The following is a 14,012-nucleotide window of genomic DNA, read 5'->3' as shown; positions in this document are numbered from 1 at the left end:
TTCCATTGTCTCACTGGATTCTCTTGTGAAGAAGTAGAGTTGGGTGTCATCAACATACTGGTGGTACTTTATTCTGAACTTCCAAGCAGCATTACCCATTTATTTAATTATCTAGAAGATCATCATAACCATGGACCAATCTATTGGGAGTATACTACATTGCCAACTCCAGTGCTGTGACAGTGGATCTTCAGAATGCATTCCCTTTGTAGGATCAGAACTATTAAACAGTACCTATAGTCCCTAAAAAGACAGCTAATGTTATTGTGATTAATCATTGAGCGTTCAGATTTTAGGAAGCCACCAGAGGGCATGCATGGAATACTATTGTTGTGAGCTGCCCAGAGTTGTGTTTTACAAGATTGGGCAGCTGTATAAGTCTTTTAAATAAGTAAATAAATATATTTTTTCTCTGTAGCCATAGAGGGCTAAATGATACCTCTGGTCCTGCACTTTTCATGACATACTATAGTATATTAATGGTATATGTCTACAATAAAATTCAAAGAGCTTAAATTTAAAAAAAGATGTAGAAGTGTTGGTTTTATATGTTTTATTACATACTGAAATACAGAGAATTGTTTGGTGTTTAAAACTGTTTTGCAGAAATGTGTGATAAAAAGCAATATTAAGCAATATTAATTGACCTTTTTTTTCCCCTACTAGCTATCGTGCTGATACTCAGACATACCAGCCATACAATAAAGACTGGATAAAGGAGAAGATCTATGTTCTTCTCCGCAGACAAGCTCAGCAAGCAAGCAAATAATGGGGCAGTGAGGGAGGGTGTGGACATCAGGTGTGTACAGCATTCTGTAGTGAAAGTCTTGTATTGTAGTCCTCCTGTTCATTCTTATAAACCTATGATTAGGACTGAGTCAGAACCGTAAAAGACTTGTTCAATTTCAGAAGAAAATGTCTTTTACAGGAGTTTAGTTTTAATTTTTCACTTTACGTAGTTTATTTTGTTCAAGCTTCTCAAGGTTATTCACATCTCCTTCACCACCGTTGCTATATATGCTCCTTCGGGGGAGGGGGGAGATCAATAGTATTACTTGGAGGCAGTGAAAAGTCATAGTGAAAAATAAAATAAATGCTCTTTAGTTAAATACGTTGAGTGGTGGTTTTATAAGCTCTATGTATAAAATATAGACCATTTATTGAAGAAAAAATACCCTTTCATAATATATTTTCCACTTCATACCAGATTCTGAGTTCACATGTTAACTCTTGGTATACTGATAATTTGTTGAATAGATTCACACAACACATTAAAGTATAAACCAGGAATGGGCAATCGATCACTTCTCAGCATTCTGTACTGCCAAATTTTGGTGACAGAACGGTCAAATTTAGGAATTGTAATTTTTCCCCTCCTTTTCAAAAATTAGGATTGGCATGGATGACTTTAGGCTTCTGGATTCCATCTCTGCTCTTAACCCCCGCCCTCCAAAGCAATCCAGAATTGGTATTTTTGGAGCTGATTTTACGTATGCTTGGCAGTTCGATGGGGTTTAAAGATGGAGATAGGAGCAAGTTTATGGGAGTCATAGTGCTTCCATCCTCACCTTACACTAGGGCTACCAGGTGGATGGCAGCAAAGAATGTTCTAATTCTTTGCTGCCATCCAGTAGCTGTCTGAAGATTTGCAGCCCAGATCTGCTGCTGTAGCTTAAATTTCTCAAAAACAAATAACTGAATTATTTCAGGGGGTGAAGGTAGTTTTAGGAGTAAGAATGGAAGAGGGGAGAATTTCAACCTTAAAAAACATGAAAAAAGGCTAAAACGTTTTGGCTCTGCCCTTCTTTTCAGTGGATGGGTTCCTACAGTCCCTACCCTGCCCCTTGGACATTGCCCATTCTAGCCAGAGCCAAAGGTTTATGCATTGAGATAAGCAAAAATAAAAAAAAAGACCATGTACCAACTGTTGAGTGTATCAAAACATTTTATTATATACAAAGGAAGCAAGCCAAAGTGAAAAATGCTGCTCTTGGAGTGATAATATGTCAAATTATTGTCAATATAAGTGATGCAGATTTCTTTTTTTAGACTTAGCATGACAGATTGTTAAAAAAAAATGTGAGTTAATGGAGAGGATCTGGTTTTGACTAAGGTCAGTAGACATTACTGCTTGTAGAGAACAAAGCATTGTTGGTGATGATCTTGTTCGGCTGAATCTCTTTGCCATCCTCACTGTTGCCTCTCACATTCCAGAGGATCTCCCAAATTTTCAGGACAGATTTACAGGGGGCAGAGTGGGAATCAAAAAATCAATTCTCAGGTACCATGTTCTGTGAGTAGAGTACTACTCACAGATCGTCTGTTTTTAATTCAGTATATAAACCATGGAGGATATAACACTTTTTAACCAAGCAAAATGGAATTGCAACTTCAGTTGACAATTTAAGTGTGATTTGATTGGATTTGTATATTGGTTTTTAATCTAGAAATATCTCCAACAACTTAAAGAAAAGCCAATTATATTGGGATGTTCTGTTTCCTCTGATATGTAGCATTGCTGTACGTCATTACCCACTTCATTATCACAAAGTCTAATTCTCATTAGGTGGTTTTGGCTGGTTCCCATCTGCTTCTCATTGCACTCCTCTGAATGCTGGAGGTTAGATAGGTATAGCTTGGCTATGTTTTATTTACTCCTTGTCTGCATACATATCCTATTTATTTATCAATCAGTCATATTAGAGTCCCCTTTTTGGGAGAGATGGGCGGTGATAGAAATTTGAATGAATGAATAAATAATTTTTTTATTTCCACCCATCTCCCCCACACGGGGGACCCTGGGTGGTTCACAATAAAAACAATTTAAAATTCAATAAAATTATAATACCAATAATAAATATAAAATACAATAAAATCCAAGTAAGGGCAGATCAAATTCAGCCCGTAAAGGGGTAAGATCAGTCCCAGCAGGGCTAGGAACTAACCAGTCCCAAGGATGGCTCTTCCTCTCCCTACTCCAAGCCAGGTTACACAACCAGGTCTTTAACTGTTTTCTGAAGTCCAGGAGGGAGGAAGCTAACCTCACTTCCAAGGGAAGGATGTTCCAACGGGCGGGAGCTGCTGCAGAGAAGGCCCGCCTCCTGGACCCCGCCAGATGGAATTCTCTTGCAGACGGGGTCCGTAGCATGCCCTCTCTGCATGACCGGGTGGGACGGGTTGATGTGATGGGGATGAGATGGTTCCTTAGGTAACCTGGGCCCATGCCGTGTAGGGCTTTAACAGTGGTAACCAATACCTTGAATTGGACCTGGAAGCAAACTGGCACCTAATGCAGCTTGCAGAGCAGGAGAGTTATTTGTGCTGATCTTGAAGCACCTAAAATCGTCTGCGCAGCTGCATTTTGGACCAGCTGTAGCTTCTGGATACTCTTCAAGGATAGCCCCATGTAGAGTGCATGCATATCCTTTTACTGTTCAAGGACAGAGAAGAAGCAGCCAGATTGTTTGAATATTTAAAAAAAAAACATACCAAATGTATTGGCATGGTAGTATATAAATATGCTGATTTTGGGTTGCAGCACCTATTAATTAAGGAAATTGACAAAATATGATTTTCCACTGACTAGTGAGAAAAGAACTGTATTTTATACCTAAGCATGCTTGTAGTCTAGTCTGGCTGAGAGATAGGCCATAATATCCTTCCCACAAATTCTGCAGCTGGTAGTCAGAAGAGAGAAATGAAAAATCTCTTCCTATGCAATCATTGTTTCTTTAGTTAGTGGGTACAGCCAGGCTGTCCTTTCCCTTCTGTTTAATTTCTTTACTGGGGCATCTTAAATAGCTGAAACAGGAATGAATGGGAAGGCCAGAGTAAAATGGCTGTGCTCCAGACTTGCTGCTCTGCAAACAAAAGATGCCTGTGCAGAAAGACATGGGATTCAAGTCTAACTCAAACACCTGCTTAATTAAAAATGGCTGGAACATTTGAGGCTCTTGAAATGACAAAGTGGGTACCTGATAAAAGTGTCTAAAATCAAGTGTGATCTGGCAAAAGTGGACATGGAGAACTTAACCCTTTCTCAAAAGCCTAGGACCAGCGGTCATCCAATGAAGCTGATTAGAAGGAGAGTTCAAACAGAAGAAGTATTTTTCATGTGTTGTGTAATAACCTACAGATTTCATTATCACAAAACATGGGGATGGCTACTAACGGGTGGCTTTAAAAGGGTACTGAATAACTTCCTGAAGGACAGGTGTATGAAGGTCTACTAATCTTGAATGTGACCTCTGCGCCAGGGTCAATATGCCTCCAAGCTCTAGGCCCAGAGGAACAACCATGGGAGAGGGATATATCACCATCTCCTGTTTATGACTACCCCAGAGACATCTGATTAGCCACTGGAAGAAGAAGGTGCTGGATTAAAATGGCCCTTTGTTTAATCTAGCTGGACTATTTTTATGTTCTAAACTCTGTGCTGGAGGAAAGAGGTGAGCTATTTTGGCAGAGTGCTCTCCACTTTTCTGGAGGTTTCATCGGTTGGAATTGTCCCCCACTCTCTATCCCAAGCAAAATTCTACAGAGTGCAAATCTTGATTCAATCCAGTATGCCTGAGTGGAACATTGGCTATTTCTATAGTATTTATGCTGTAAGTACATACAATACACTATAAATATAACAAACTCTGTACAAGTAATTTGAAGCTTGCAGCTCAAAAGTTAAAATAAGTATCTGATCAGCTGTGATTAGCTAATTCATGTAAAACAAGTAATACTGGCTTATGCTTCAACTTGCATAGAATGTCTATTCAGTTTTTATGGGTATTCTGTATGTGAAGTGCATTACGAACAGCAAAACTAATAATTAACTAGACCATTACTTTATCAGAAATGTTTCCATAATGACTGCATAATAATGCAACAAAAAGAAGTTAAGATACTTGCATAATCCTCAGTTGAAGTAAACAGTACTTAGAAGGAAAGGATTCCTGGTCAGTTTCAAGGGCTTCTGTGCTGGGAAATTTATTTTTCTGCTGTGCATTCCATGATAAATGTAACACTAAGTCAATATTGTTGCATCCCTTCCTCTCACTCTATGCTATTCTCTGCTCAGTAGTTCTGCATCACAAACTGTCTCGTTAAGACATTAAAGGTAGCTGAATGTCACTCAGCTTTAAGAACTGTTTCACATCTGTACAGTCAGTGCTTTTGGAATTCAGAATCAATGAGGTGGGGAAGGTTTTACGCACTGCATAAATATATTTTAAACAAAAGATGCACATATAGAAATTGATATGTATTTACTAGGGCTGTAAAAAACTACTTGGAGAAATTGAATAGCTACAATTTCTAAGTGCAGCATTTGTTATGTTATCAGCTAAACCATTACTTTTCTGTTCCTGTGTAAACATATGCAATGCAATCATAGAATCTTACAGTGTAAGCAAATATCCAGGTTAAAAGACGTCATATAAGACGGAAAAGTAAAAAAAAACAACCTTTCCTGATTGCAGCCCACAACACACTTCAGAATGCAGATTCACATCTATCACAACTCAGCACTGTGGGTTTGCTTTTGCTCTGATTAGATTAAATAAAAGATTTTCCTAATCTCAGGTAACAATTTGGGAGCAAATTCTATGTCCAAAGAGGGGAAGTGAAGAGCCAGAGAGGTATAGCAGTTAAGATGTCAGACTGACAGTGGGAAAACCCAAGTCCATTCTCAGCTACAGTAGCTCACTGAGTGACTTTGGGCCAGTCATTATCCACTCAGGCTACCTGATAGGGCTGTTCTTGTGGGCAAAATAGCACTATGCATGTACCCTTGATTTCTTAAGTGAAAGGTGAGATATGAACCTAATAAATAACTGAAGAGCCATTTTGTGTAGACCTTTCTGGCTGGATGTCCCATTGTGGCATTGGAAAGTTCCATCTCCACTGATGTTCTCAATCATGGTAGGAGGTGAAGAGGAACATATAGAGCATATATCAGAGCTAGGCCTTTGCCTGTATAATCCAAACTTCTCCACAGCTATGTTAGCACTGGAGATCTCGTTATGCTTCCTCTATTAAAACAACAAGAGGTGAAGCAAAAATATGACCAAATTAAAAAAAAAGTTACTCTCCCATATCAGTCCTTGCCAACACTGAGTTCAATAGGGCTTAGTTAACAGCAATTTTCCAAGGAAAGAACTAAGGATTTTCCAAAATTGTTTTTTTTTTTCATTTTTATTGAAGAAATTTTTTACAGAACAAAAACAATACAAATTTAAAGAAGAAAAAGGAAGTAGAGAAAAATGATAAGTAAATAAGAAAAGAAAGAAAAGGAAAGGAAAAGGAAAAAAAAGATACAAAGAAGCAACTTCCTATCTTCTTTACAGCAGTGATAAATGCATTTATATTTTATCCTCTCTAAGGTTATATCATGGCTCCCTTATTTCTATATTCTACCCTTTCTAATCATCAAACCGATATATCACAAGTTCATTTTTTTCTGTTTTCAGCAAAAAGTCCATAAAGGATTTCCAATCACTAACAAATGTAGTTGTTGTCTTTTCCCTAATCAAGCAAGTCAATTTTGCCATCTCTACAAATTCTGTCATCTTCACCAACAATTCATCCATTTTGTTTCTTGAAATATTCATCAACTTTAACCGGGGGTATTTCTTTTCCTTTATGCAATTTTGAATAATATTGATGGAATATTTTTCATATCCTTACATTGTCTGTTGTCATAATATTTCCATCTTGTAATTTCAATATCATTTTTTTCTTTCTTTTTGTAATTTATATGTCAGCCATTTCCTCAGCTTGTTTGCAAATTCAGAATTGTTTTGCATAATTCATTTTTATTTCCATTTCTCTTATTGTTAAAATAGACAACTGTTGCTGTAGAAATTTGATACGTTGGAAAATAATTTTCTTTCCTGGAAATTTATTTCTTCTACCCATTTCTAATTCTTCTTTCATTTTTATCTCATCTAAGACTGCTTGTGTTTTCTCTTGTTTCTGCTTTTTATGTTTATTATTATGTTGTATAAAATGTCCTCTCATAAAAGCTTTACTAGATCCCACACTGTCCTTATATCTGTACCTTTATTAGAATTCTTCTCAAAAAATTCTTTCAACTTCTTTTTACAATCCTCCACTATTGTTTCTTTTTGTAATAATGTTCCATTCAACCTCCATCTAAAGGAACTAATTTCCTTTTAAATGTTAAAGTCACTGGATTAAAGTCACTTTGTTAACACTAGTAGCTAAATTCTTAGAAATCTAAAACATATCAATTCTTGAAAAAGATCTTTGTCTTTCAGAAAAATAAGTATATTTTTTTGAGTCACCATTCTTATGTCTCCATACATCTACAAGCTCTAAATTGTCCATCATGTCAAAAAATACTTTTGGTAGTTTACCTTGTGTTCTTTTGATATTTTTCTCAGAGGTTCTACCTTTTTGCGGACAGACCATTCCATTCCAGTCTCCCATTAGGGACCAATTTTCATATAATAACTCCAGTAATTTATCCATAAGTCCTTCATAAAATTTTACTTTTCTTCATTTGGGGCATAAATTCCTAATATCAATCTTAGCCCCATTTAAATTAACTTCCACCCCCACATATCTGCTATAGTCATCAGCCAATATCAGCTCTGGTTGTAGTTGTGGATTTATATACAAAACAACTCCATTTCTCTTTTTGGTTCCTGCTGAAATAAACTCTTCACCTAAATTTTTATAAATCATTTTTTTTGTCCTTTTTTCTAATATGCATTTCCTGAACACAGATTGCATCTTGTTTTGATTTTTTCAAATAGTGAAATAATTTTCTTCTTTTTTGAGGAGCATTAGCTCCATTTACAGTAATTCCACATTAGGCATTTAAAATCCATATTTATGCCAAAAATTTAGAAAAGTTACCTGTAACTCCTAACATGATAGCCTCATCCTCAGTTTCTTGTGTCTGTTGCATTGTTCCTTCTGTCACTTACATTTGCATTTCTTCCATTTCTTCTCTATATTTTTCTAGGAAATCTCCTGCTTTTGGAACTGAGTTAAGTTGAAACCTCTGTTGTTTAAAAATAAAAATCATACCTTCCAATTTATCTCAGCAAAATGGTACCTTTTCTGCTTGACCTTGTCAGTAAAAATATTTTCTTTTACACAGCATTCTGATCAGAGTTTCTTTAAGTACAATTACATCTGTATTACTAATCTTCAATCTGGTATTAAAATGTTGCTGCAAAATCTGGTCTCTGGTCGTCTTTCTGATAAAGTGCACAAGAATATCCCTTGGTACATTTCTTTGTTTTGAAAATTGTGTGTTAATCCTACAAGCTTTGTCTATCCCTGCATCCATATCGTCTGCATCCCATTCCAGAATTTGTTAAAGACTGAACCATCTTTTCTCTAGTGTCTTTTCCAGGGTCCTCTGGAACCACTCTGAATCTCAAACAAAATTATTTCTCTCGCAATTCCAATAATGCCAAATTGTCTAAATCTTTTTTCATCTCTCTTGTTATTCTTGTTTTACTTTCTAAGATTTCCATTTTGTCTTTAATTTGTTTTACGTCTCCAGTCAATTGACCTACAGACTCTTCAACTTTTTTAACCTCTTCTTTCATTTCCTCTTTCCTCTTTACAAATCTTTTTTATTCTCCCTTCAAATGCAGCCAAAACTTTTTTGTGAGATTCAGATAAACTCTTCCCCAATTCTTCGAAAATTCTTCAACCTTGTTGTCTAGCTGCACTCTCGGAGTAACAGAATAATTCCTAAATCATTGGCCTCTTCTCCCCAAATTCAATTCACCATTGGCATTGGTAAAATGGTGAAGGCTCTGTATGACATTCTGCTAATTGTTGTAATGGAAAAGATTTTAAAGCCCAGAGTAGTGAATACTCAATGGGTGTTATGTTTGACACCATCTATTTTCAGCCTTAGATATTTGTAGCACTGCATGAGAAATCCTTTTCTATCTTTCATCCACAGATTCAAGGTGTTGGGGATTTTTGTTTTTTGTTTGTGTAGGTTTTTGCTTTTGGGATTTTTTTGGGGGGGAAGTTAGCATATTATAAGAAGTGATCCTGTTACTGTGCACTCTTCATAAGCATTTCGTCTCCTCAGTGGTTTCAAAATTGAAAATAGTTGAAGTTAAAGCAGACTCTATCCAGAGATATTACAAGGAACATGAGCAATTAGTTCCTTCTAATTAGTGTAATCTGAACTATGCTTGTGCAGAAAAAGCTGGGCTGTGGGCAGTGTTCCAATTTTTACTCTTGGTTTTTCCTTCCTAGCAAAACTCAGCTTCTGATTTTTGCACAGATAACAACCCAGGTTCCATATCCCAATTCATTGCCATGGCTTCTTGAGCATCAGCAGGAATCCAAATGGCAATTCGAAATTCCTTTGTAGGTGGGTAGATCTCATTTTCAACCCCCTGTTATGTCACTTTTATAACTCAGCCTTGTAAATAGAAAGAAAACATTTACCAAATCACTAAAAAGTCCAAATTTCTTAAATGCTATCTCATTTTATGACATGACATAGCTCTATATATGCCATCCTTCCTGCTGACCAATGCTATTTGCAGTGGGCTACTTACCCAAACCTAGAGTTAAGAATTTACCACTTCCTGATAATCTTATAAAAGATTGTCAGCACAGCATTCTCCTATGTACATCTACTGATTCCTTGGTAATTTTCTTGTGGTCCTAAAAGTGCAGCTTCTACTATTTTTATTTATTTATTTTTGCACAGCTTTTGCCCTCAAAGCATTTTTGGCTTCATCCCTCCTTGGAATTTCAGCCAGCCCCTAACACCTCCACCTTGGATCATTCTTATTCTTATATGTTCACTTTACCTTGTCTTGTTTTTCTCTGAAACTTTAAACTGCCCTGTCTCAAAGACCTGTAAAAGTACACAGCTATAACAACCTAGCTGCAAAAGGACTCTCATATTAAAGGACGTAATCTCAGTTTCTGCAAGCCACTCTCCCTCCTGAATTCTATCAGTCCTACTGTAGTTTCATATTCCTCCATTCTACACAATTTCAAAGGAACAACTGTTCAGGACACACAGAGGCAAGAATAAGGGTGAAGGATATACAGTCCCTGTTGTATAAACTACTTGCACAGTTTAAACTCTAGTCCACATTTTTCTTTGCAAGTTGAAGAGTATTCCATCATCCATCCAGTTTTAAAAGTGGGAATTAAATGCAATTAGTTGTCAAGGGTTCCCTGTAAATCTGAACCACAGTTGCATATGTCTTAGATGTGCCATTGTTTCCAGAGTCAAACATGCTTGAACACACTCTGAATATGGAACTTCCTATCTCAAGAGGTATGTTGATTCTGTATTCATGGGCTCTGCTGGAAACTAAAAACATTTCGTTTTAAAAGCAGGCTTGTGATTGCTTTGTGTTGCTTAGTTTTATTTTTACTTTTGGCTCATGTAATTTCTGTTCCGCATGCTGATTTTAGCCTGAGGATTTTGTTTTAATTTTAGATCCTTGGAGTTGTCTGTTTTTGTGTCTGTTTTTATATTTTATTAACCACTTTCAGTCACTGTTTTTTGAGGGGAAAAACGAGGTAGACATCCAAAACAACAATTTTATCAGTCACTAGACAACCCATGACCCGCTGGGTCATTGTTTCAGAGATATTTCCTTACCAGATTCCTTAGCGTCTTCAACATTCTAATGTACTGCCTTCACTGGAAAAGTTCTTAAAAATTCAGGGAGACATTCAGAGTTGTATCTGTCTTGAAAGTAGCCAATGTTGAACTGTATAACCCAGTCAGACATCAGGAGTTGACCAGAGGAAATGTTTTATGACATTTTGTATTATGTCATAAAATGTTTTATGATCATTTTTATGTTATAAAATGTTTTATAAAATTTGCCAAATTTCTATTCCACGGGAGTCATGGGTTTTTGGATTTTGGACGCATTCTGTAAGTTAGCTCATTTGAGGTACTTTGGTTCAAAAATTGTTGCCCTACAACACACCGTTTTCTCGGTTAAAGGTTACAGACAGGAGAGTTTTAGTAGTATATAAATAGATTGCGCTTACCTTATAGTCACACCCAAAGGAAGACTGGAGTTGTTTTTTCATTATTATGAACATATTCTACTGCCCTAAAGAGTGACATACCGTGACTTATCTATCATAAAGCCTCTGATATGGGAAGTTATGACCCATAGAGAAGTTGCTCTAGGACATTCTGACTTCATTCTTTTTCCTGCAGAGGTGTGTGTGTGTGTGTTCCGGGAAAAAGTTATTGTGACATCATGCAATTTCATGTTTTCTCACCAGTTAGCTACTTTTATGCACTGCACACTACAAGTAGAATGGTTCCTTACACATCACCAAAAAAGACTGATATGACTGCATAAGTATAGCGCATGCAAATTTAGAAATAATTATTACAAACAAAAGTACAGTATATCTCACCATAGTGAGAACACAGCAAGGGAGTGCCCTGGGTACCTACTCAGACTGGTGTTCCTGTTGATGTGAAATGTCAACTCCTTTTCTCTCCATTTGTATGATTCTGTATCTTGAACATGGCCTTGGCAGAGGACCCATCAGATAAAGAACATTCTCCAATAGAGAACTTCCTTCTGACACATAGCCACCTTAACAAGAAGGAAGTGAAGCACAACACTAAAGCTGTTTCCACGTCATGCTGAAGGAAAAATCTTAGGTAACAAGAGCTCACACAGTGTCATTTCCCCCCTCTCTCACACACATTTACCATGTTACCCAGATTTCAGACTCACAATACTGTGTGATCTCAAAATGGCCACCATCTTGCATACCTTTAACCTAAATGCTATACCTTCAATTTGTTGTCTAGGTTAAAAGGTTCCTAGATGGCAGCTATGTTGAGTTTGCAAGACACAATCACTCTGAAACTTCGGATAAAGCATTGCACATGTGAATTGGCACCACATGTGCTCTTTCTGCCCAATTTTTTTCCGGCAGTGTTTTGTGCAAACACAGCCTAAGCAGGTAAGTAGATATAGTACAAACTGAGGCAATGGGGCACATTTATTTCTCTCTCCCCTTCTTCCCTGGAGAAATTAAAATGGTCTGCTTTATTACTGCAAGTGTGCCAAAAGTAAGCGGAAGTGGCCTCTACAAGCTTTTGGTGGCTTTGATTGATCTTTTAATATGGCAGGCTTGGGGGTTGTGCAGTCAGCTAAATGCAATTAATAAAAATGAATTGGTCACAACTTTGTCGGTCTGGTGATCTTCCACTGCTTTCTGTTTGTGGAGCTGGCAGGGCTTCATCAGCAAATTCTAAATCCCATGTCGGGGAATAGAGAAAGTGCAATATGGAAGCCTTATCTGGGTCCATTTAATGAACTATAAGAATCAGAGACACATGTCTTATTCAGTTACAACTAAAAGCCCAGAGATGATTTACCTTCATTTAGAAAGCTTTCTGAGCTTTCTAAGTCCTAGAGTTCATTCATTCATTGTTACGGAATGCATCTGAGTGGTGGCTGCCATATCACCTTAAATACGCAAAAAGAAAAACTGCATTACTAAAAGGAAAAAGAAAGGTCAAATACACCTTAGCAAGTGAATTAAAAACCTTTGCAAAATTGGTTCAAAAAGAAGAAAAAATGAAGCTGAATTTGATGGTTAGCCTTGTGAATTATAAAGCTGGGTACGTTGCTAAGGAACTTGGTTGTATTCGTGAAAAAATTATAATTTTCTTTTATCTATTATATATAAGGGCACATCCTGAAGGGTAATTGGATATTTTTAACAGCAACTGTAAACTTACTTTAATCTGCAACTGCCAGTATGCTACTACAAAGGCCACTGTATCTAATAGGTGCTCCTTTTGGAAAGAGAGATTGAAACCACACCACCAGAAATCACAAAAATGCCAGGAAAATAGCAGATGTTGTGCCTGCATTGCCTTTGAAAGCTCTGTAATGCTTCAATAGCCAGGGGCACATGCAGAGAGAAAGCCAATTAACTCATTGCAACAGGGACGTACACCCTATCTTGTTACCAAAACAACAGGTGAGATAACAGTGCCCTTGCTCCATCCAGCCCAGTGAACAACCAACAAGGATTTACTGCACAAGCTTCCTCACACATTTAGGTTAGCACATCTTTCATGAACAACTTTTCTTTATTTCAGTGGTTCTCTAAAGACCAGGTCAAAAAGTGAGTGGAGAAAAAAAAAGTAAATAAACTTAACTAAATATAATTATTTAATTTCCACCCAACCCACTTCATTGAGTTACATTGATCTCCCATCTTGAAGGAGCATTGATTTTTAGGCTTTGAAATTAATCACTTCTTCCTGCAATGCACTTTTTAAAAAAAAGCCAATTGGAAAGTGAATTAAGTTAATCATGTTGAATGAACTCAAGAAGTTGACCTCCCTGCTCTCCATCCAAACCAAACCATCCCATCCCACCTTCAAATTAAATTGATTTCTCACTAGAACAAGAACTGAGAAATGGTTTAACTCTATGGCTGTGAAACTAGAGCACTTGTTTGAAAGATATTATAGCATTCATAGAGGTCAGAAAGCATATCTAAAAACAGGGGAGAGAGGCATTCTACACAATAAAACACCCATCTAGCTGGGCAAGGAAACCTACAAAGTGCATTTTTAGCCCCCAGAAATTAGGTTCAAGATCTTTCTAGGGAGCAAAATATTCCAATCAGCCAGAGGGAGAAACCAGGATTTTTGTTCTGATCAGGAATGGGACAAAGACTGGGTTCATTTATTTGGGTGGCTGAATCTGTAAATGTCAAATGGTCTGTCTTTTATGCCTTTTTTTCACAAAAGAAACAAGATGCTGCTGCTTAAGCACATGACACGGCTCAACGATCAATGAACTTAACGATCTTGGTTTCTCCTTAGAATGCCCAGTGAAGGGTAGCATGAAAAGAATTTCAGTCTTCCAAATTCCTAGATTCCACCTACTCCTCAGATGTTGCAAAGTCTCAGCTAAGTGTGATGAGGTATACTTACTCCCTATCCATCAATACATGGCTAGTGACCCACAAGAAGCATAGGCTTC

At 37.1% G+C, this 14,012-nt stretch overlaps 1 protein-coding gene across 2 annotated transcripts in view; it reads left to right on the top strand.

The window, feature by feature from the left end:
- Positions 1–1,109, top strand: part of ERH (ERH mRNA splicing and mitosis factor) — a 78,393-nt gene extending 77,284 nt beyond the window's left edge. For both annotated transcript variants that reach the window (XM_063289819.1, XM_063289818.1), the window contains exon 4: positions 667–1,109. In XM_063289819.1, coding sequence (XP_063145889.1) covers positions 667–769 — 103 coding nt within the window. In that variant the 3' untranslated portion in view covers positions 770–1,109. The remainder of the gene's footprint in view (positions 1–666) is intronic.
- Positions 1,110–14,012: the final 12,903 nt, after the last annotated feature.

The sequence above is a fragment of the Candoia aspera genome, chromosome 1 (assembly GCF_035149785.1).
Source record: "Candoia aspera isolate rCanAsp1 chromosome 1, rCanAsp1.hap2, whole genome shotgun sequence".
Classification (NCBI taxonomy): Eukaryota; Metazoa; Chordata; class Lepidosauria; order Squamata; family Boidae; genus Candoia; species Candoia aspera.
This window is presented reverse-complemented; position numbering and strand designations above follow the sequence as displayed.